Below are 25,290 nucleotides of genomic sequence, written 5' to 3' on the forward strand. Positions count from 1 at the left end.
TAACAGAACGCAGCACGTCATTCTCAATGGAGAGAAGTCTTCCGAAGTAAGAGTGATTTCAGGTGTGCCGCAGGGGAGTGTCATAGGACCGTTGCTATTCACAATATACATAAATGACCTGGTGGATGACATCGGAAGTTCACTGAGGCTTTTTGCAGATGATGCTGTGGTGTATCGAGAGGTTGCAACAATGGAAAATTGTACTGAAATGCAGGAGGATCTGCAGCGAATTGACGCATGGTGCACGGAATGGCAATTGAATCTCAATGTAGCGAAGTGTAATGTGATGCGAATACATAGAAAGATAGGTCCCTTATCATTTAGCTATAAAATAGCAGGTCAGCAACTGGAAGCAGTTAATTCCATAAATTATCTGGGAGTACGCATTAGGAGTGATTTAAAATGGAATGATCATATAAAGTTGATCGTCGGTAAAGCAGATGCCAGACTGAGATTCATTGGAAGAATCCTAAGGAAATGCAATCCGACAACAAAGGAAGTAGGTTACAGTACGCTTGTTCGCCCAATGCTTGAATACTGCTCAGCAGTGTGGGATCCGCACCAGGTAGGGTTGATAGAAGAGATAGAGAAGATCCAACGGAGAGCAGCGCGCTTCGTTACAGGATCATTTAGTAATTGCGAAAGCGTTACGGAGATGATAGATAAACTCCAGTGGAAGACTCTGCAGGAGAGACGCTCAGTAGCTCGGTACGGGCTTTTGTTGAAGTTTCGAGAACATACCTTCACCGAAGAGTCAAGCAGTATATTGCTCCCTCCTACGTATACCTCGCGAAGAGACCATGAGGATAAAATCAGAGAGATTAGAGCCCACACAGAAGCATACCGACAATCCTTCTTTCCACGTACAATACGAGACTGGAATAGAAGGGAGAACCGATAGAGGTACTCAGGGTACCCTCCGCCACACACCGTCAGGTGGCTTGCGGAGTACGGATGTAGATGTAGATGTAGATGTAACTGCGTTCAATGTTGCCGACAACAGGCAGCATGAACTCTGCGCTGTGCCGGAGCTGTTCAATTAGCTCACTGAGACGAGGCAATACAGCGGGGAACAACATGCAGACTTGCCTATATTCGAGTCGCGTTCTCTAAAACTTTTTTTCCAGTTAAAGCATATAATTCCTCTTATTTATATCTCCAAAATGCGGTATCCTGTGTATATCTTTCTGCTACTGTTACCTTTATTTTCATTAAGACATAACGTAAACTACTTATAGACGTAAACGAACAATTTGTTTCGTTCATGACACAAATAAAGCCAACAGAAAATAATTGTGGATGCAGTAATATTGCCTTATCCAACGAGGTACAAAAAATATAGTACGTAGGCTACACTAGATTGCACATTATTCTACGCACAATAATTCCATTTGGTACACTTGACGTCCAGGTTTATTTTCAAACAGCTGGTACGTACACGTACGAGCAATGCATGCTTTAGAGAAAACATTAAAAGCGACCACCTTGCATTTGCCAAAACTTCGGCATTTGCTGGATTGTACGTCGCTGGACTCTATGCAACATCCCTGCAACCACCAGAGCCAAAGCGTCATGCTATTAGGTTGTAAACATCCATGGGTAAACATCTTACTTTAAGTGCGTCCAAAAATAAAAATCTAGTGGAGTAAGGTCCGGAAACCGTGGCTGCAAAAACATGGCAGCGCCACGACCAATCCATTTCCCTGGAAACGCTTCATTTAAATAGCTACGCACATTCATTCCAAAGTTGGCGGTGTACCCTCTATCTGAACCCATAACTGTCGTCGAACACCAAGTGGAACGTTTCCTAATGCGCCCGACAAAGTATTGTGGAGAAGCTTGCGATACGTGGGCGGGTTCAATTTTTTCCGCAATAGGTAATGGCCCAAAAGCACTGGTCCCACGATTCCACCCCACAGGTTTAAGCCGAGGCGTGCCTGACAGTCGAGTTCACCCGTGATATGTGGATAGTGTTCCGACCAAGAAGAGCTGCTGCGCAAGATGAAAATATCTTTCATGAGTAAAAGTAAATTCTTCAGTCCATATCAGGTTATTTGTAAAATGTTCGTTATCTTCCACTTGGTGCAAAAGCTATTCCCGAAACTATTTTCGTCGAATACGGTAAAATACAGGGAGCGAAAGGAATTTTACAATTTGTACAGAAACCCGATGGCAGTTATAAGAGTCGAGGGGCATGAAAGGGAAGCAGTGGTTGGGAAGAGACAGGGTTGTAGCCTCTCCCCGATGTTATTCAATCTGTATATTGAGCAAGCAGTAAAGGAAACAAAATAAAAATTCGGAGTAGGAATTAAAATCCATGGAGAAGAAATAAAAGCTTTGATGGCATTGTAATTCTGTCAGACACAGCAAAGGACTTGGAAGAACAGATTGGAAGACAGTGTCTTGAAAGGAGGATATAAGATGAACATCAACAAAAGCAAAACGAAGATAATGGGATGTACTCGAATTAAGGCAGGTGATGCTTAGGGTATCAGATTAGGAAATGAGACGCTTTAAGTAGTAAATGAGTTTTGCTACTTGGGGAGCAAAATAACTGATGATGGTCGAATTAGAGAGGATATGGAAGTAGACTGGCAAAGGAAAGCGCTTCTGAAGAAGAGAAAATTGTTAACATTGGGTATAAATTTAAGTGTCAGGAAGTCGTTTCTGAAAGTATTTGTATGGAGTGTAGCCATGTATGGAAGTGAAACATGGACGATAAATAGTTTGGACAAGAAGAGAATAGAAGCTTTCGAAATGTGGTGCTACAGAAGAATGCTGAAGATTAGATAGGTAGATCACATAACTAATGAGGAGGTACTGAAGGGAATTGGAGGGAAGAGAAATTTGTGGCACAACTTGACTAGAAGAAGGGATCGGTCGGTACGGCATATCCTGAGGCTTCACGGATCACGAATTTAGTATTGGAGGGCAGCGTGGAGAGTAAAAATTGTAGAGGGGGACCACGAGATGAATGCACTAAACAGATTCAAAAGGATGTAGGTTGCAGTAGGTACTGGGAGATGAAGAAGCTTGCACAGGATAGAGTATCATGGAAAGCTGCATCAAACCACTCTCAAAGACTGAAGACCACAACAACAACAACAACACGGTCTTTCGTCCGCTGATGTTGAGTCAACGTGAAATGATACGGATGCAGTTTTTCATCGTGTAACATTTCGACAACCAGTCTTTGAGACATCTAGCACTGCCTTGAAATATCACTTCGCCAAGGTGATTAATGAGCTTTCAAGAATCGCGTCCTGTGTTTGTGGAGTACGTCTAGTCCTTGGACGACTTCTGTCCATTGCTTGTGGACGAAAATAACCGGTTTGACGAAGGCGTTGTTCCAGCCGACAAAAACATTCTTATCGGGAGGGCGCCTTTGCGGGTACCGCTCGGCATAAGCACGAGTAGCGGCAGCAGCTTCGTTATTGGATGCATCCAGCACCAGAGGCATACCGAGGTATCCGTCGTTTGTATATCCATCGGGAAGCCACTAACATGAACTTGACAGGACCAACTATGATTGTGCTCTGCGCAGTTGGCAGATGCATGCATGTAGCGTAATGGATCCCACTGTGAAGTGATAGTCCATTGTTACGTGACAAAATGACGTCCGGCTTATAAACGACGAAAACTAGGGAATGGACGTCTACAAAATTAAAAAAGAACATGACGAGGAACAGCTCCCTGGTGGATGTGAGTTTGATATCCCAGCAGTCCTCTCAATAAGCTACGACGGCTGGTAGTGCAGAATGACACACGTTCCTCTGTGCATTCCCAAGCGTTGCACGATGTGACAGTGTTTCCGCTCCTCGTTTTGAGACATGTGTTTTCGGAATGCACTCGATATGATTATGCTAAATAAACTTTTGTCTTGAATGACTGGATAAGGAATCGCATGCCGACCTCAAAGTGGCATTTTCTCTCTCTCTCTCTCTCTCTCTCTCTCTCTCTCTCTCTCTCTCTATATATATATATATATATATATATATATATATATATATATATATATATATCGGTAGGAACTGATTAAACTATTTCTGAATGTTGCACAGTTACACTGTTAGAAATCTCTGGATAGTGGTAAAATGAAAAATGAAATATGGCTACGGAAGGAGTGAAGCTCTTTACCGATACACAGGAAACGGCTTTGCAGAAATTGTCTACTTTATAATGTTTATGACTAAGATAATGGAACATAGATTCACACGACAAAACAATCCTCGACAAGTATGGAGTGATAAATGATAATGGTTATGACTATATTGGGAGCTAAGATGTGTGTGAAAAAACAATTACATTCGTGATGTGTTATCTGAAAATGGAGAGATATTGTTTCGAAACTTTTAAAGAAATTGCTAAGTATGCAATCTTTACCGAAGCTCTATGTTTAAAATAAAGCATTGCTAATAACATGAAGCGTATGCAATAAATTTTTAAGCTGGAGATAGTTACAAGAATGACCTGTCCGTACAGCTTAACACGCAGCGCGCTAGCGTCCGACACAGGGAGGTGAACCAGATGGGGGTCGAACCTATACTGTGGATTGATTTTTGTCGCCCTGGTATATCGGTTAGCCTGAATGTGGTTTCCAGGGAGTTTGCCACATATGTTTAGGCTATCGATGGGCTGGTCACCAATCTCCAAATCAGGAAATAAGATACACAAATCGTTAAATTACGATAACATGCGGAACAGAGTTTATCCGAGTCACAGATAGTTGCCGCAGATAACTTCGTTCTCTCCCGTTAACCACCGACTGTGGCTACAGCAAGGGCATCCGGCCACAAAGTTAAAATAATTCACTGTATTACAAAACCAGCAGACCCTATACGCTGGGTAAACGCTAGTAAAGAGAGAGATAATTACAAGATTGTGAGGAAGCTTATTAATAACTTACACGATGGTCTTATTTTCACTATTATTTCTGTTGTATCATCACTCTTGCGAATGTTTTCCGGAAATGTCGTGGTGGTGACACAAAATATACTGTATTTGACAAGGCACTATTTTTAAAAGGACCAATCAGTCACAATTTTAACTTGAAGACGACTGTCAGTTTTCGATTCATTGTTAATAAGGTAACTTACTAACAGCTCTTTCGCACATGATGTAGAATAAGTTATGAACATTTAGACGCAGATACGAAATGATATTCTTACGGAAAAGACACAGGTAATGTAATTAGAGCAAACAATTAGTATGACAAGTATGGTCTGCATAATTTTTACGATGTTGTAATGGTCGCGGTAGACAAATTTACATTTATTGCACATGAAAGGAAAAACTGTTGCCTGAGCAGCGGTGTAAAAATAACTGAAAAGCAGACGTGTATGGCTTTATCTTGCGACACGTGACTACTCGATAACTAACCATTCCGCACTAAACAGTGTCATAAAACTACCCTTGTCCTTTTTACGTGGGTAGTAAAGTACTGATGACTAACCTTGTCAGTATCGCTGTTCTCCTGCCGAGGAACGGTATACTGGCATTGCTGCGGAGACGGAAACTGGTGGCCCGACGTCGAATTCTCTTTGTCGCTCGTCTGCAACTAAGCACAGAGTTACACGCTAAATAATACGCTCATGAATATATATTCTATTAGATACTTTTTTTCTTTCAAAACATTTTTAATTAGTCTTTTGAAATTGAGGAAGTTCTAAAGCTTCTTAATTAACAAATCTTAAGAGAATGGTTCGTCTAGTGGTTCATATAAGGTTCAATTCATTTCCCTCTTCTACCGCCTCTGATCCGAAAGATCTTAAGGATAATTCCAAATTCTATGGAGCAAATGTGGCGTTCAGCACAAATTATTAAATGATTTAATTAAATAGAAGATGAGAATAATGTTTTCTGACGGCAGCACTTTTTCGTATCAAACAAATTTAATACAAATATCTCCACAGTTATAAAATGAGTATGTTACACTATAGGAGTAAATAAATTATTTCAGAAATACATTTTGTATGAGTACGTAAAATTTTTTGAAATTATAGCTATATTCAACCTTCCTTTGATTAATTAGAAATAAATAACCTCTGGTATCACTAACCGAATGAACAGCCAGTAAACATCCATATCTCACACTGAAATTTGACATTAAACGACCATATAAGACTCTGAGGATTCCGCTGTTCGCTGTTCTTCCCCAACGCGCGGTGTGCGGTCGGTTACTCTAGACTTCACTACCATAATGTGGTTATGGTGACGTCATACTCACATTTATGTGAGATAATATAAGATTGGGTTATGTTATCTAGCAGCATGCGTACGAAGAAAGGAGAAAAAAAACAGATGAGAGTTTTGATCAGGAAACCAGATTCAGCGTTTCTGAAGCAAATGTGGCGTTCAGCACAAATTATTAAATGATTTAATTAAATAGAAGATGAGAATAATGTTTTCTGACGGCAGCATAGGGAAAATTCGAACTAGAGTAATCAAACGGGGATTTGTACCAGGTCTCTCACGAATACGAGTCCATTTTTTTAATCAAGGCACGCCTATCTTGGTTCCTACGTTCCACTCTGGCTTCAATAACGCGATAATTTCTGTATGTGCAAGAACGTCGTAAATCGGTGTCAAGATATGTAAGTTCGAAACAGCATTCCCCAAGGTATCCACGTAATTACCTAGGATGGAGACGGCTTTTTTTATCAAAGTGTCTATAAATTGCATCAGGGATACTGTAGCGCTTATATAACCTACTTAGGAAATGGTTACTCGGTGATGACACTATCATCTGTTTCATTTTCTCCCGGGTCACATAATTATCTCATACAGTTTAAACTCTTCTTAATTCATGTGGTTTCCAGTAACTCAGATGAAAATAACGATAACTAATAAGATTCATGATCACGGCTTCAAAACAGAACAACAGCTAACGATGTGTTAACCGTAACATCTGGCGTATGACGTCCAATGCACCTTAACCAGTGGACATAACTGTGTAAGAATACGTACCTTAACAATAGCTGATCATTATTGTGTGACCTACCCTCTTCCCCGAGTTTGTCGGCGAGGTGCTAAAACAACGTGTGTTCATTGTAATACAGCTGGCTTGATCGGTGACGTCGAATCTAAATACGAGGGTTATTCGGAAAGTAAAGAAGGATCGGTCTCGAAATGGAAACCACAGTGAAAATCCTATGAAGTTTTGCACAGGTGTTGGGCAGTATCTCTAGTATGCCCGTCTATCGCGTTGCTTTTAAGCACACAGTGAGCACATAAAGATAACTAGAACAATAGTGTCTCCCGACAAGTACGAGGGCCTGGTGAGAAATTTCACCTGAAGCTATGCAGCCAACATTACATAACTGTCGCGCGGTTTGTTCTTCAACAATTCTCAGCCGCATTCTGCAGGGGCAATGAAGATGCCCCTCCATCGTTTTCAATTGGAAACGTTTGATTACCCACAATACAGCGCGTAATTGTTTCCCTCTGAGTTTCATCTCTGCTCACATGAACCGCTGGATGTGAAGACAACATTTTGGCACAGGCATCGAACTGTAGGCCAGCGTACAGAATTGGCGGAAAGCAATGGCGGACGCCTTCTATAACGAGGGTACTGGAAAGCTGGTACAGCGACAAACGTCGGATTGGCGACTATGGAGATAAGTAGCTGGAGGTTGTAGCTAACTGTTGCAAATAAAACACTTTTGATTTTCACTGTGGTTTATATTTCGCGACCTATCGTTCCTTACATTCCGAATAGTCCTTGTATCTTGGTTTGCTCAGGCAGTCGGATCTCTTTGAGTGGGTAGCGCCTACCATGCAGATATTCTGTCCTCCCGCAGTGTTAGCCGGGTTGCCTAGATCGCGGCACTCCAGCAAGTTTGATGAAATATCTTCCTTAACTACTGCGGTACTACATGAACGTAAAATATTGATTTCTTCTGGAAATTTCAGAACGGACGCACGTAGTATCAACAAAGCACGAGTTTAATGCCTGCATTCGGTCGAAGTCAGGTCATCAGTTCCCGGGGGATGGAACCCTCAATTTCCAAAGACGTTTGCAAGGGGTGGTCAAAAATTTTTCGTTTGAGGACGTTGCTGCAGGCTATATGCAACGTAGCAGGACTCCGATGTGGGTATATGAGCACCGACAGGTAGGCAATGGATTGGTATGACATTTGCGTCTTTCCGATGTACGTACAATAAATGCGGAAACATGAACTACGGCGACGTTTTTACCGAACGCATCCGAGCAGGACCAACTCAATGTTATTCTTTTTTTGGCTGCCGAAGGACAAAATCGGTAGACGGCCGTCCGAGAATGAATAATTTGTATGGGGCAGCACGTCTGTTGAAAAGAACCGTTGTGGAATGTTGGGCCAAATTCTGTGCTGTTCACAACTCGACACAAAACGCCTCATCCATCACGCCAACTGAAGTGGGAGACACTGAAACACCCGTCCTACAGTTCTGACCTCTCTGTATGTGATTATGACGCCTTCAGTGCTTCGAAAAGGACTAAAAGTGTCGACGATTCCTATCCAACGAGGATGTGCAACAGACAGTTCTGGACTTCTTTACGCAGCAGAACAAGGTGTTTTATAAAATGGGTATCTTCAACCTAGTGTGTCGGTACTATGATTGCCTCAATGCCCACGGCGACATTGCATGATTGGCATACCGATTCTAGACTGTACGGGCTTCGAACGAAAACATTTTGATTGCCCCTTACAGGAATTTTGGTGTAATTCATCTTCATGGATGTAACCTTACGGGCGTGTAGCTGTTTAGCAATAATGTACAACCGCTCACCTGACGAAAGGTCTGTTCCTAAAGACTGGAAACTAGCACATGTCACATCAAAATTCACTGAATTACAGACCCATATCACTGACCTAAATATAGCCAAATAACTGTGAATGCTGAAGAACAAAGTGAGAGACTATCCCTCTGTGAAGACACGAGGGTCGCATGGGGGGTGAAGGCCATGGTGGCTGAAGACCGGTGCCCCAGAATAACGGCGATTGGGAAAGAAATTGAAAACAAGTCAGGGATCAATTTTCAACATCTTGCATTACGTTTTTAACGTTGACAAATGTCGCCACCCACTGGCTCCGCGGCTGCTGACACACATCCAGATAGCTAACCGAACAGAGGCCACAGTAGATACGTTGCGGCTGTGTCAGGCCAATCCAGCTGACTACTTCAGCCGCATTACTACCATGCACGAGTGCTGAACATAGGTGCAAACGAGCAAATTAACATTGGAAACATATGGATTCACCAATGTCGAAAAGGTGACGACCTAACCGTCATCGGAAGAGGTTATGCTGAGTCTCTTGGCGTGGTAACATAAATTACATCCATAGATCATGACGGGCCCATCGGTAACGACCGACCGCCGTGTCATCCTCTGATAATGGCGTCATTCCATGCAGTATGGAGGGTTACAGGGTCATCACACCGCTCTTCCAGCCGCTGTCAGCTTTTGTACCATGGAGTCGTTACACCTCAATCAAGTAGCTTCTCAGTTGGTCTCACGACGCTGAGTGTAAGCCTTTCAAGTCCCCCCACCCCGCCCCCTCCAAGGAAAGCCCTCTGACAGTATCGGGAATCGAACCCAAATCCTTCGTATGGCACTCAGCGGCTCTGGCTCCTCTGATATATATACACAAACAGAGCCAAAACTCTTACGGCAATTGGCAACGTGCCGCGAGTAATGAGTATAGAGTATAATGGGCGGGGGCACTACGAATGTAGTGCGGGACAATACGTTGAGAATGTGGGTTTTCCAGGAGGCGTGCCAGGGATAAATCCCTGCAGTCGCATTGTCCTCTGTGTCCTCGGTGGCTCAGATGGATAGAGCGCCTGCCATATAAGCAGGAGATCCCGGGTTCGAGTCCCGGTCGGAGCACAAATTTTCATCTGTCCCCGATAACGTATGTCAACGCCTGTAAGCAGCTAAGGGTTTTCATTTCATAGTACGAAATTATTACAGTCGCCTTTCGGCCGTGGTCGCGTGCGGACCGGCTCCGCGCGCCGGACAGCGCACCGTAGTTTGTTTACTTCCGCGTCGCGGTATTTCGTGTTGTGTAGCGTCCATTTCTATTGCACTTCATGGCGCACTGTTACCGCCGAGCGACAGTTAAAGTAACATTCCAAGCCGAACATGCTAGACCACGCGCTTTTGAAATTGAGCAATTCATTCGCGAAGAGCTACGTCTGGACCCTCAGGAAGTGATAGGTATTCATTTCTCTATCACTAGCAGCATCGTCTATATTAAGATGACGACGGAGGAAGCGTGTGCTAACGTAGTTCGACAACACGCACGCGGCCTCAAGTTCAAACATTCTGACGGGCATATTGGAGAGGTGACGGTCGATCACGCTGGTTTCGGACTTCGAACAATCCGGGTTTTTGAGCTCCCTTTCGAAGTGCCGCAAGATGTGGTCGTCGAAGCTTTCCGACCCTATGGCAATGTTGTGGGGCACATCGCGGAGAAATGGCAGACATTCACGACATACAACGTGTTGAATGGTGTCCGCCAAATCAAAATCGAACTCTCCAAACATGTACCATCCTATCTGCTGATAGGTGGCGTGCGAGCCATCGTTATGTATGATGGCCAGCCGCGGACGTGTGCCGGTTGCGGACAGGAGGGCCATGTTCGGTCAGAATGTCTCCGCCGACGTTTGCTCCAGGTCCCGACCAGTGACTCAGCTCCCAAAGTGACGGCCGCTTCTTTACCAGATAGCTACGCCACAGCCGTACGCAGCCCCGATGCGTCACTTCAGGAAGCACCTCTTCTCCGCCCGGCACTCCCCACTGGAACTGACGGTGCTGCCATGGCCTCACCGGCACCATCTCCTCTGACGGCTACGACACCACCAACTCTCCAGAGCTCGATGGACATCGACGCGAATGCGGTGCCTACCTCTGCCTTTCTTCAGACTGGCGCGACCTCGGACATCGAACATCCACATTCTGATTCAGAACAGCACCTCCGAAAGCAACGGTCGCCCAGAAAACGGAAGAAGAGGAGTCAAACGCCATCTGACGACACACTTCTTCATGTGGCATCACAGGCAGTGGAGCTGATACACGACAGTGATCTCCCTTCGAGCGTTCTGACGACAGGAGAGGCTGCTCCTGATGTCCCATCTGAAGAACGATCTCACACGAATATGACGGATTCCAAGGAGGGTGCCTCCCTGGACCCCACTACAGCAGCGTCGCTACAACTCGCCCTCGAGGAGTGTGACAGTCGCTCACCGTCTGTTCCAGTCTCCTGGGCTGATGATATCGACGAAGGAGCAGTTCGAGATGGTGGTCCTCCCATCAGGCAGTGCCCCATGGAGGTGCCTGACCCACCTTCCAGCCAGTGATTACGACAACGGTGACTACGTCAGATGTTACACGCCAGCCAGACATCTCTGCCGGAACATCTGTGCCAATGGTGGGAGCACGCCCCCAACATTACCGCATAGCGACGATGAATCTGGCCACCATTCGGGCCCCCCATAAACTGGCAATGTTCCGTGAGACCATTTATGCTGCTGATGTCGACATTGCCCTCCTCCAAGAAGTGTTTGTCGCCGATTTCCATGCCCCCACTGGCTACGTGGCACACATCTCCCATGCTTCTGACAACGGTAGTGGAGTTGCCATCCTCCTCCGTTCTGGACTCCCTGCTGAAGATGTAGTGTACCTTGCTAATGCTAGGGGTATGGCTCTCACGCTGTTCGGCGTCCGTATCCTCAATGTATATGCGCCGTCCGGCTCCAGTCGACGTCGTGATCGACACACTTTCTTTGCTGACGAGGTAACGCCGCTGTTTGAGGGTCCCCTAGATGATATGGTCCTCGGTGGCGATTTCAACTCCACGCAAAGGCCTGAAGATCAATTACCGCATCATTCCCCTTGTGCGGCCCTCTCCGTCATCATCGACAGACTCCAGCTTGTTGACACATGGACAAAGGTGCATGGCACCCGTGCAGGTTTCACATATTATACGGCGCATTCATCTAGTCGTCTCGATCGTATATACCTCACACGTTCCCTTGCTGCCGACACTCGACATGCCGAAGTATGGCCTCTGGCTTTCTCTGACCATGACGCCTACATCTGCGATGTCGTCCTCGCCCGCCAACAAGTGTGGCACAGCCGCGGCTTGTGGAAATTCAACGTTTCCCACCTGACTGTCCCTGACTGCCGACGAATCGTTGAGGATGCGTGGGCACTTTGTCATCGTCGTCGCCCCGCCTACGCATCCACCTTATCGTGGTGGGTATCATGCGCGAAACCAGCTCTGCGCAGGGCGCTGATAGGATATGGCAAAGACTTCAAAGCTTGGCAAGCGAGCACCATGGACTTTTATTATGCAGTCCTTCGTGACTGCACTTCGATGGCCTTCTCTCCTGATCGTCAGATGATGGTGCATCGTGCTAAAGCGCAGATCACTTCCCTCACGCGACGGCGCTTAGAAGGGACTCTTGTCAGATCCTGCACCCGTGACCATATGCCTCATGAAACGCCATCGATGTACCACCTTCTCAGGGAACGCCGACGTCGTCGTCGAACCCTCATCCACGATCTCACAGATGCGGAAGGACGACGACACACTACGCAATGCGACATTGGTCACGCTTTCTATTCTCATTTCCGTCAACTGTTCGCTGCCGTCCCTCATCCCCCGACCTTAATTGAGGAGGTGGCAGCAATGACTGTCAACACCATGCCAGAGGATGTGGCTCAAGAACTTCAGGAACAAGTGACCTCTGATGAAGTCCTAGATGCTATCAAGGTGGGGGCTGCCAACAAGTCCCCTGGACCTGACGGCCTCCCCCTCGACTTTTACAAGTATTTTAGCTACCTTTTGTTACCTGCTTGGACGTCCATCTGTCGTGAATTGATGTCACCCACAACGATGATCCCAGCCACCTTCCTTGATGGGGTCATCATCCTGGTCCCTAAGCCACATGGGCGATCACGGATCTGTGATTACCGGCCCATCACTCTACTCAACAGTGACATGAAAATTTTCACCCGTTTGTTGGCCTCACGCCTCAAGAAGGCAGCAAGATCCGTCACCTCCCTTGATCAGACTTCGTTGGGCGGTGACAACAACATCCATACGGCCCTTTGCCGTTATAGGGACATGATTGCGCTCGCGCGCTCGCGACATTTACCTGGCGCATTGGCATCGCTTGACTTCCGTCAAGCTTTCGACCGTGTCGACCATACTTTTCTGAAATCGGTCCTCCAACACATGGGTTTTCCGGTTCGTACAATCACCGTGGTAATGCGGCTCTTGAGCGGCGCAACTTCAAGAATACTCTGTAATGGTCGCCTCACCGCGCCTCTAGCGATCGAGCGCTCTGTCCGACAGGGATGCCCACTTTCCACGATACTGTATGCTTTGGCATTAGAGCCCCTCCTACAGGGGCTTCGCCAACGCCTGGTGGGCCTGACATTGCATGGGCACCGCTTCTGTTGTACAGCCTATGCTGACGATCTAGTCCTCTACCTCCGCAATGAAGACGATGTTCGCGCTGCTCTGACTTGGGTGACGACTTATGGGGAGGCATCGGGCAGTTCTCTTAACATTTCCAAATCGAAGGTTCTGCTCATTGGTGAGGGTCTACCAGAAAGATCTGTCGCTCCTCTAAGTGTGGCCACCAGCGTCCGCTGTTTGGGCATTGATTTTATGAATGACCTCCGTCGCTCAGCGGCAACCAACGGTCGACGTCTCCTACAAACGATCAGAGCTGGCCTTGTGGACCACCGGTTTCGATCCCTCGACATTATACAGCGCGCGCAATACGTGAATGTTTATCACGCCTCACGCATCCCCCATGTGGCACAAGTGTTCCCGGTTCCGATTACCCTCGCACGTCGTATGTTGATGGCGATGGGATCCTTTGTCTGTGCCGGGATGTTATTTAAAGTTCAATATTCCTCCCTTGCCCTCCCGCGGGAGCGTGGTGGAGTGGGCTTATTCCATGTGCCAGACAGAGTTACCGCACTTTTTGTTAGCTCCCAACTGAAAGTCTGGCGTCGCTGCCCGACGAGCCTGACCGGACTGCTTTTGCGTGAATACGCACCAGTCTCCATGTCAGCCCCGGTCATGTTTCTTCCCCCCTACTTTCTTCCTTTCCTACACCTTTGCAGTAACAGGTTAGTTGTTTTGGAATAGGTGTAGATAGGTGCCAACGCCTGAAGAGGTGCATTTAATTTTATTTTTTTGTTAGAATACAAGTGGCGGTGGCAAATAGACATTTTTTTGTAGTTTTTCCTTTCCTGTCCAGAAAAAAAAGGGGTAGCGTCTTATTAGAAATTAAAAAAAAAAGTGGCGCAGTGGTAAAAAAAACGGGTTCCCGGGTTCGATTCCCGGCGGGGAAAAAAAAGAAAAAAAAAAGATGGATAGGGCGCCTGCCATATAAGCAGGAGATCCCGGGTTCGAGTCCCGGTCGGAGCACAAATTTTCATCTGTCCCCGATAACGTATGTCAACGCCTGTAAGCAGCTAAGGGTTTTCATTTCATAGTACGAAATTATCCACATAACGGTCAACCCATCGGCGGCGCATACGACCGAAATCTCATAACGAGGTTCCAGAAGAATGCCAAGAGGAAGAGATCTACGATAAAGGTCCAGTTCATTTTCGCAGGACACAGCTACACATGCTGTTACTTTAGGCTATCAAATGTTGGCTCTCAATCCGCCTAAACATTCTCCCAACGTTGTATTCAATGATTTCTTCCTCATTAAGAAGAAGCCATTGCGTGACAAACATTTTCATAAAGACGACGTGATTTTCGAGATAGAGCGCGTTCTGAACAATCAGGGCCTCCAAAAACAATGGTTCAAATGGCTCTGAGCACTATGCGACTTAACTTCTGAGGTCATCAGTCCCCTAGAACTTATAACTAATTAAACCTAAGTAACCTAAGGACATCACACACATCCATGCCCGAGGCAGGATTCGAACCTGCGACCGTAGCGGTCGCTCGGTTCCAGACTGTAGCGCCTAGAACCGCACGACCACTCCGGCCGGACCAGGGTCTCCGACAAGTCATTCATCATTGGGAAAAATTGACGCAATGAAGGATGAATATGTAGAAAAGGAGTAATACCATACATCGCCACAATATTCCAACAATATAAAAAGGGCCATTTCAATATTAACTAAATACAATAATCGAGTTCACTGTAAAAATCAGTTTAAAGAGTTGGAGATTGTGCATGTACATCTGAGTTCGTTACTAAAAATACGTTAGCACTTTTGCCACTAACAGATCTTTTCATTGCCAACCCACCCAGCCGGCACGATAGCTCAGCGTGTTCGATCAGAAGGCTGACTGCCGTCTGCAGTAATTAAAAAAAGAAAAGAAAAACTGATTGACATAATCAACGACAAATTTCAAGGGGCGCCATGTGGTATTCGGTCAGACCAAAAGAGGAGAACGAAGACGAACAGAATGGAAAAAAGGGTAGCTTTGCGTGTTAATGGGCCGCTTCCGCGACGGAGAGGTACGCTGGTGCCGGATCGAATACCCCCAGCGGATTAACGACGAGGGTCAGTGAACCGGCCAACCTAGGTGTGGTTTTTACGCGTTTTCTTCTTGTATCTTTTTATAGTTCTTTATTCTTAAAAGTACACGATACATGTTAACCCGCCACCTAATACATTAGTGGGTCCTGATATATATACTTATTTACGATACTGCAGCTCACATGAATTAGTTTTAGGCGGTTTCCCACATACCACTAGGCGAATATCACCTCATTTACACGATTCGCACACAGTTGACGTACACATACACTCCCGGGGCGTAACTGCGTGGCGACACAAGAAGGTCACCCAGCCAACCCTTAAACTAATCCGTTACTAAACACGACGGCCCTGCAGCGATGCGGGGCAAACGTAGGAGAAAAAGAAGATATTTTCATGGTCATGTAACAGCGTCATGCTTTACTTACAAGCGCTCAAAAAAAAAAAAAAAGAAATAATGCCCTGAAATAATATTTCCTAGCGGAGATTTAATCTGTACAATAAATTACTCAAGGACAGAGGTTTATATACCATGAAGAACACAGTCTGTTTGAAATCTTTGCCACTATGAGCATCTTTGAATGCCTATTCACATGAATGGTATATTGCTCTTTGTCTACCAGAGGTCGTAAGAGTAGCAGACGGCAGAGTGAGTCGGTTGCGCAGAGAGAGAGCGTGTTGGGTCAATGATGAGTTGACGAGCTTTGATGGCGGATGGGCTGAACAGTGAATGAATTGTATTTGGGATAGTCCCTGCTGTGACTGATGATAGATAAATATTTCATGGTTATTAAATAGAAAGTGGACGCATTTGGAAGACGGTAACAGGAATATAGTTCTTATTTGCTCCAAGTGTTAGCCTAGTAATTATTGTAATCTAAAGATTACACTTTGGCCAGAATATCTACGTTTTGATATCTAAGGCGAATTAAGAGTCATGTGTTCAGAATGTTAATTATTACTTGACAACCGACACTTTAAGTTAAAAGTATGTTATAGGAAAACGAAGAGAAAAATTTTTCAACTTAAATACTGTTTGTCTGAATCAGTTTTCATTGTACATGGCAATACCAGGGAAATACTACAGTTCCATGTCGATGAGATTCATTTCTGTGTAGTTACAGAATTCCGAATACCACTTCAATCGCCGGCCGAAGTGGCCGAGCGGTTCTAGGCGCTACATTTTGGAAACGCGCGACCGCTACGGTCGCAGGTTCGAATCCTGCCTAGGGCATGGTTGTGTGTGATGTCCTTAAGTTCGTTAGGTTTAAGTAGTTCTAAGTTCTAGGGGACTCATGACCACAGCAGTTAAGTCCCATAGTGCTCAGAGCCATTTGAACCACTTCAATCTTATATAAACTGTTTACTGTTCCACAAAACATTTCATTAATACTATCATCACAGTTGTATTGCAAATCGCAGAATCACTTCACTGCCACGTCTTGCAATACTGCGTGGGCAGCAAGCTGCATTTTTGGAAAGTTAACAAAATTCCTGTTTGCCAAAGCAGTCTAAAGTAAATGATAAGGCAATTAGCCTCGCAGCGATTTATTTCAGAATCATGGAGCCAACATTTCACGTTAAACAGTTAAGAATACAGAGCAGAGCTGAGTTAACCGCCGACAGTAAATATCAATCTTAGGGCCTAACCGAACTTTGTGATGCAAAGTGTATTCATTTGTAAAATTTTCACGTAATTCAATACGTTCGTTTCTCTAACAGGGGGCAGCTTTCAACATGCGACAGTTAGCCAGTGTGTCGTGATTGTCTCATGAGGAAACAATTCTGTGTACTGTCGATAGCCATTCTTTACATTCAGTTTACAGATAGTCACATTAACTTTAAGAATACCACATACAACGTAAGTCCTGTTCAAAAGTAGAGTAACAAAGGCTATTCTAGATCAGAATACATGGACGACTCGGTAATCGGAATTGAGCACACTTGGTTTCATATTGCTAGTAATACATCGTGATACTCTGTTCTCCTAGAAAGGTTAAAGTAAAGGTTCATACCACTGCCGAAGTGTACAGACAATACAGTAATAATACAAGAAACATTCGCAAGTAAGTGGCTTCACCATACACAATTTGCAGCTCATAATTTTCAAGGAAATAAAAGAACTCAGTAAAACGATTACTCGTGAATAAAACAGTTTTGGTTGGGAAAATATTACTTCGCGTTTCGCCGCTGTAGAGCATCGTGTCATATTATGGACTGAAAGACGTTCGTAGAACTATTTTTGTGTGGAATAAGAATATGCCCAGAGAGAGCTAACTGGTTCATGTGCCTCCGATACAGTCATGACGGCACGTGCAATGGTTCAGCGATAGCACTACACTTACAGAAATGCACATATCATGTTTCACTAAACATAGTACAATGAAAACTAGCTATTACAGTAGATGTTGAGCGTGTGTACATCTGAGCTAGGTAGATGAGGACCTGCAATTAGCCCGTCTACGTGCTAGACACTGAATCTGCACCTGGAGTTATGGTCTGGGGTGCATGAGTACTTTCGCGGTTATCACCTGTTGCAGTTTTTGTTCTTTTATACTGTCCATACGTGACTCAGTTCCTTCGGCAGGTTTTTAGGGTCTAAGACGGCTTCTGCTCGATGCACCAAGTTCCCCAGAACAGAACGTTTCTGTCGCGTTAGCTGGTAGCGTGCAGATATCGCTACCTGGATGGATTTCCAGTTAACACTGTGGTATAGGCAGTCATTTGATTTACGACAGACAAGAAGCTCAAGGATTGGCGAGGCACCATCTATCTCTACCCCCTTCGTGAACTTGATGTTGTTATGGATATTGTTCATAACATATGTTTTGAGTGGGGTCCGCTTTAAACAAGACACAATTTTTTATGTCCCAGAAATGTTTCACTGCAGTTGCAGCATCATCAGTGGTTTATTTATTATTATGGCTGTTAAACATAAAGAATGTGCTTTACTGTTTAAATACATATAAATATTAGTTACTAAATCGTAATTATAGGTTTCTGAAGAGCACATAAAATTGTGTATTCATACCTTCTTACCACATGGTGTGGTTTTCCTGCTGTATTACGTTTTTACAGTGATACACTCCTGGAAATTGAAATAAGAACACCGTGAATTCATTGTCCCAGGAAGGGGAAACTTTATTGACACATTCCTGGGGTCAGATACATCACATGATCACACTGACAGAACCACAGGCACATAGATACAGGCAACAGAGCATGCACAATGTCGGCACTAGTACAGTGTATATCCACCTTTCGCAGCAATGCAGGCTGCTATTCTCCCATGGAGACGATCGTAGAGATGCTGGATGTAGTCCTGTGGAACGGCTTGCGATGCCATTTCCACCTGGCGCCTCAGTTGGACCAGCGTTCGTGCTGGACGTGCAGACCGCGTGAGACGACGCTTCATCCAGTCCCAAACATGCTCAATGGGGGACAGATCCGGAGATCTTGCTGGCCAGGGTATTTGACTTACACCTTCTAGAGCACCTTGGGTGGCACGGGATACATGCGGACGTGCATTGTCCTGTTGGAACAGCAAGTTCCCTTGCCGGTCTAGGATTGGTAGAACAATGGGTTCGATGACGGTTTGGATGTACCGTGCACTATTCAGTGTCCCCTCGACGATCACCAGAGGTGTACGGCCAGTGTAGGAGATCGCTCCCCACCCCATGATGCCGGGTGTTGGCCCTGTGTGCCCCGGTCGTATGCAGTCCTGACTGCGGCGCTCACCTGCACGGTGCCAAACACGCATGCGACCATCATTGGCACCAAGGCAGAAGCGACTCTCATCGCTGAAGACGACACGTCTCCATTCGTCCTTCCATTCACGCATGTCGCGACACCACTGGAGGCGGGCTGCATGATGTTGGGGCGTGAGCGGAAGACGGCCTATGGTGTGCGGGACCATAGCCCAGCTTCATGGAGACGGTTGCGAATGGCCCTCGCCGATACCCCAGGAGAAACAGTGTCCCTAATTTGCTGGGAAGTGGCGGTGCGATCCCCTACGGCACTGCGTAGGATCCTACGGTCTTGGCGTGCATCCGTGCGTCGCTGCGGTCCGGTCCCAGGTCGACGGGCACGTGCACCTACCGCCGACCACTGGCGACAACATCGATGTACTGTGGAGACCTCACGCCCCACGTGTTGAGCAATTCGGCGGTACGTCCACCCGGCCTCCCGCATTCCCGCTGTACGCCCTCGCTCAAAGTCCGTCAACTGCACATACGGTTCACGTCCACGCTGTCGCGGCATGCTACCAGTGTTAAAGACTGCGATGGAGCTCCGTATGCCACGGCAAACTGGCTGACACTGACGGCGGCGGTGTACAAATGCTGCGCAGCTAGCGCCATTCGACGGCCAACACCGCGGTTCCTGGTGTGTCCGCTGTGCCGTGCGTGTGATCATTGATTGTACAGCCCTCCCGCAGTGTCCGGAGCAAGTATGGTGGGTCTGACACACCGGTGTCAATGTGTTCTTTTTTCCATTTCCAGGAGTGTATTTTCTTTACAGTTTGTCACCTGCAACTACATACAACTTAATGTAGGCAAAACATTTTCGCAAAAAATTACGATTTCTAAACTGTTACGGCTATGACTGAGATTAATAATTCATGTGAAAGTTGTGTGTGTGTGTTTGTATCTATTTACATTATGTTTCACTTACACTTTGTTTTTTTGTCATCTTCTTCATTCTCATGTTCTATGTATTGAGTTGTCGCTGTCGCTGTCACTGTAACTGTTTACAGCTGTAGTAACAAGATGGCGGACAGTGGAACAGTAGAAGGTGTAAAAACAAGATGGCAGACAGTTGGAGATGTCTTTGGCGGTTGCTTTGAATTTCTCAGAGAGGCGCGCGCGTGTGTGTGTGTGTGTGTGTGTGTGTGTGTGTGTGAAAAGAAAGCACAGACAAACACAACACATCTAGCATTTATCAAGTAACGTGTCTGGACTGCAAATTAGTTTATATAGGACAGACAAGCAGAAACTTTAATACTAGATACACAGAACACAGAAGAGCATTAAAAAGTAACAGCTGTCATTCTACATTTGCTGAACACCTTATGGACAGTACACGTAGCCCAACAGACTTCAACACTGATTTCATAATTCTCAAATGCAGCTACAGCCGCCACAAAAAAACTAATAATTGAAGAAAATTATCAAATACAAAAAGTCATAGTTGAAGGAAAGCAAGTAATAAATGAATACACAGCTCTCTGCAATGGAACTCTGTTCTCTGCCCTTAAGGAATTATTAGATAAAACCAACCAATAGAACTTCTTCCCTCCCCCCTCCCTACATGTACAAACAGACACATACATACACACAACTATAAATAATTATAATTATCATAATAATGATAAATCATCAAACCTACTCTCTCTCTCCCTCTTTCTTTTCACACACACACACAAACCTTTCACATGAGTTATTTATCTCAGGCATAGCCCTAACAGTTTAGAAATCGTAATTTTTACGTAAATGTTTTTACCTACCTTAAGTTGTATTTAGTTGCAGGTGACAAACTGTAAAGAAAAACTCCAAACATATGTTATTGTTAAAGCAAACACAGACAAAAGAGCTTCATCAAGATGATATTGTTCATGTTCTCCAAGAATACTGCTCATCAGTCTGGGATCCGTACCAGGTAAGATAGATATAGGAAACAGAGGTGATCGAAATAACAGCTGCACGTTTCATTACAGGTTCATCTTGTAAGCGCGAAAGCGTCACTGAGGTGCTCAGTCGAATCCAGTAGCAGATGCTGTAAGGGAAGCATTCTGCATGACCGGTTTCTTCCGTAGTTAAAACACTGAGAGCGTACGTTCCTAGAAGGCTCAGCCAATGTATCCCTTCACCTTACGTATATCTCTCGAAGAAACCATGAAGATCAAATCAGACAGATTCGAACCCGCACGGAGGCTTACCAACAATCATTTTTCACGTGAGCCATACACCACCGGAACAGGATAATTGAGAAGTGAGAGTGTTACACAAAGTACCCACCGCCGCGCATCGTCAGGCGGCCTGTGGAGTATACCCGTAGTAGCAGAAAGGAGAACGAGTGCGCCTCCAGAGTATGCGACTGGATCTTCGACTGGATCTGATGAACAGGCGGATGACAACACCTGAAATTCGATTGATTGGCGACTCCATGGAGTGTCCAGTGCACCACGACCAGATAATGGATATACTTGGCAGGAGAGACAGCATTGGTCGTATTTTGTTTTGTTTTATTAACCGAAAAATCGATTTTCGGTCACTTAGTGACCATCCTCAGTGCTGTAATATACAATTGAAATTGGTAGGCACTGGTGTCACCGCCAGACACCACACTTGCTAGGTCGTAGCCTTTAAATCGGCCGCGGTCCGTTAGTATACGTCGAACCCGCGTGTCGCCACTATCAGTGATTGCAGACCGAGCGCCGCCACACGGCAGGTCTACAGAGACTTCCTAGCACTCGCCCCAGTTGTACAGCCGACTTTGCTAGCGATGGTTCACTGAATAAATACGCTCTCATTTGCCGAGACGATAGTTAGCATAGCCTTCAGTTACGTTATTTGCTACGACCTAGCAAGGCGCCATTATCAGTTACTATTGATATTGTATACTATGTACCGTCAAAACCGACGTTCATCATTAATGGATTAAAGTTAAGTATTCCACCAGCTACGTCAGTTTTTCTAAATTCTAATTTCCTTGTCCTGTTCCAGACCTCACGCCCGCCTGCGTGTGCTAAAACGCGTGCCTTTCGGTCTCCTCTAGTAACAGGGTGTTGGCTCTCCTGCCAACCACAACACCTACCAATTTTAATTGTATATTACAGCACTGAGGATGGTCACTAAGTGACCGAAAATCGACTTTGCGGTTAATAAAACAAAACAAAAAATACCACCAATGCTGCCTCTCCTTCCAAGTATACCTGAAATTCGGGCAGAGGTTTCGGACGGAGTATCACCACGAACCGCCTGGAACAAACTACCGGAAGCTGGGTTGAGATTGCAACCTGCCACGCGTCGAATATCCCAGAAATGAACTGGGGAATGTTTCAGTTAGGGTCTAAAAATGTAACCAGTTGAAAAGTGGTGTGCTGGCGAAAAGATAACATCAAATCACACCGTAAGGAACCAGTAAAAACTTCACCTTCCTAAGTATAAGAGTAGAGCACAAGGTAACAACCAACAAAAAAAGAAAAAAACATGGTCAGTAATAAAAAACATGTTGCATACCTAAACATTTGTGTTCGAAAGAGAGATACGAAGAGTTGCGGTAACACCCAAGGTTTACGAGCTAATCCAATACTCACAGTAAGGGGATTTACAAAGCCAAACAAATCAATGCGTGACAGTAAAAGTAAAAAAAATACATCCATATTAAGAACCGAAGAGACAAAATTACAAGTGAAGAAAAATGTAGATTGTGGGAAACATAATGGTCAAACAAATATGTCTGAATTAATACAGAGGCGTACAAATGTAGGTGAACAATAGTAACCCCTACAAGCCAAAGAAAACATCCACAACATCCCAAAATCCACAACTGACCAACAGAGAGGCATACTGTCGTTCGCTCTTTCTATGCTCCATCTGCGAGAGGAAAGAAAGTGAACCTTAATACATGGCCCAGTTAAATATATATCCAATGCCAGGAATTCGCGACAAACAGATGTAGGTGCAGATGCAGATAAAAGGTTCGAATGGCTCTGAGTACTATGGGACTTAACTTCTGAGGTCATCAGTCCCCTAGAACTTAGAACTACTTAAACCTAACTAACCTAAGGACATCACACACATCCGTGCCAGAGGCAGGATTCGAACCTGCGACCGTAGCGGTCACGCGGTTCCAGACTATAGCGCCTAGAACCGCTCGGCCACCCCGGAAGGCGCAGAGAATAGGGTCGAGCAGGAAGAGACCTACTTCACAGCAGTCGGGGATGTGTGTCCACGGCGACGTAGAGACGTCGTCGTCGACGTCAGGACGTTGCGGGTGCAGGCACTCGCCGGCGGCGTGGAGCTGCAGCTGCAGCTGCAACTGCCGGATGTAGTCGATGGCGCGTCGCAGCGTCTTCACCTTGCTGACGCGGCGCCCGCTGCAAAACCAGGCAGCACTCAGTATCACCAACAGTCCGTGCATTATTAGTAGTTATTTATTTGCTGCACTACCTTTATGACCCGCAGTATAGATATGACTCATCATACATTCCATAAATTATACAATTAACAATTATAATCACAAGACAAAATGATATACAACGGTCGTAGTCAATCCAATTAGTGTAAACAGTGTTGTCTAATAACACAATAAGAATCGAAGTTCTGTCAGTCTTTTCTGATGCCTATTACTACTTAATCTAAAACATAGTGCTCAAAATAATTGTTGCATATGGCGAATCCTTAATACTGGGCGTTTTGATCCATAAATACGTTTGTTTGTAGTATTATTCTAGTGTAAACGATACTTGTACCGTGAAGGGACTGTAGGTTCAGTCCACGGCAACCGCGTCACCTATAAACATCGCAGTACTTGTTCTGTGTATCATTACGACAGAAGTGTTACAGCAGGAGGGTTAAAGCAACAGTAGCGTATGATTAGAGGCTCTGTATACTCACTCTCATTGAGCAGGGAGTGAGACAGGTGTATGTCGCACTCTATGTCACTGTGAGTCAAAGTGATATCTCTAGAATCAGGAACAAATTCCTATCGGCAGGATCAGTTGAGGATCGTTATAGAAGTGCCCGTGGAAGAAAAACAACAAGTATACGGCGCCAATATATGTGTATAAAAGCAAGCAGATACCTTCAAGGCATTGCTACACGTCTACGGCGGCAGTTCCAAAAAGCTGTAAGAGTGCAAAAGTCAACACAAACAATGAGAAATAGGCTCCATGAGCAAGGATTGCGTGCTAGAAGATCTCACAAGGCTCCTCTTCCAAATCGAGTTTTCAGCGGGTCTCGTCTAGCATTTGCACGAAACCTCTTTTTGTGGAATAGGCCGCAATGGGACACAACGCTCTTTTCAAATGAGACGCCTGTCAGTCTGCACACTGGCAATACTGATCATCGTATATGGAGGCAACGAGGACGACATTTACACCCTAACTGTATCGTAGACCGCTATTCTTATCAAGGCGGTTCAGTCATGTTTTCGATAGAAATTATGAACGGCAACGGCCACCCTTTGTGCCATTACATGGGAGGATGACTGGTGTGAAATATCGGGATGATATCCTTTGCACGCATTGTCACTCCATTTCATGAACGTATTGGAGCGGAATTTCACCCTGATGGACGACAGTGAACGTCTCCTTCGTCATAATCTTGTGAAGACCTTCCTAGTGGAGCATAGAATCAGTTGAATGGTATAGCCTCCATATTCTGCAGCTCTAACCTCATTGAGAATGCACGGCCCTTGCTAAAACGAGCGGTTTGTAATAGTCCTGACGCACCAGAGTCCGTACAGGGCGCAACAGACGCCGCTGTGGAGGAATCGGACAATATTCCACAGGCTTATCTGGGAGATTTCGTAAGCCTTAACACTTACATTAAGTCCATATAAATCTTCATTGTGCCTGTTTTCAGTATATTGTTGCACCCAAAATCGGATTCAGTGTGCATCATATCGATATGATGCCACAATGGCAAAGACCTTTACAACATCGTTGACTTTGAAACCATTGTGGTAGTACCACCTTAGCCCATAGAGGGCACACTGAGTATACATCGTCTGTACAGTTATTTTTAAAGCTTTTAATCGATATTTTATACAATATT

The 25,290-nt window shown here is 45.2% G+C and overlaps 1 protein-coding gene and 1 non-coding gene across 2 annotated transcripts in view; one reads left to right on the forward strand and one right to left on the reverse strand.

The window, feature by feature from the left end:
* Positions 1-25,290, reverse strand: part of LOC126281336 (helix-loop-helix protein 3-like) — an 85,742-nt gene that overhangs the window by 18,327 nt on the left and 42,125 nt on the right. Inside the window, exons 3-4 of the mRNA XM_049980216.1 lie at positions 23,438-23,609; positions 5,453-5,557 (exon numbers count right to left, since the gene is read on the reverse strand). Coding sequence (XP_049836173.1) covers positions 5,453-5,557; positions 23,438-23,609 — 277 coding nt within the window. The remainder of the gene's footprint in view (positions 1-5,452; positions 5,558-23,437; positions 23,610-25,290) is intronic.
* Positions 9,798-9,871, forward strand: Trnai-uau (transfer RNA isoleucine (anticodon UAU)). The gene has a single exon. It is a non-coding gene; the product is annotated as a tRNA-Ile (tRNA).

Source organism: Schistocerca gregaria, chromosome 7 (assembly GCF_023897955.1).
Source record: "Schistocerca gregaria isolate iqSchGreg1 chromosome 7, iqSchGreg1.2, whole genome shotgun sequence".
NCBI classification, from domain to species: Eukaryota; Metazoa; Arthropoda; class Insecta; order Orthoptera; family Acrididae; genus Schistocerca; species Schistocerca gregaria.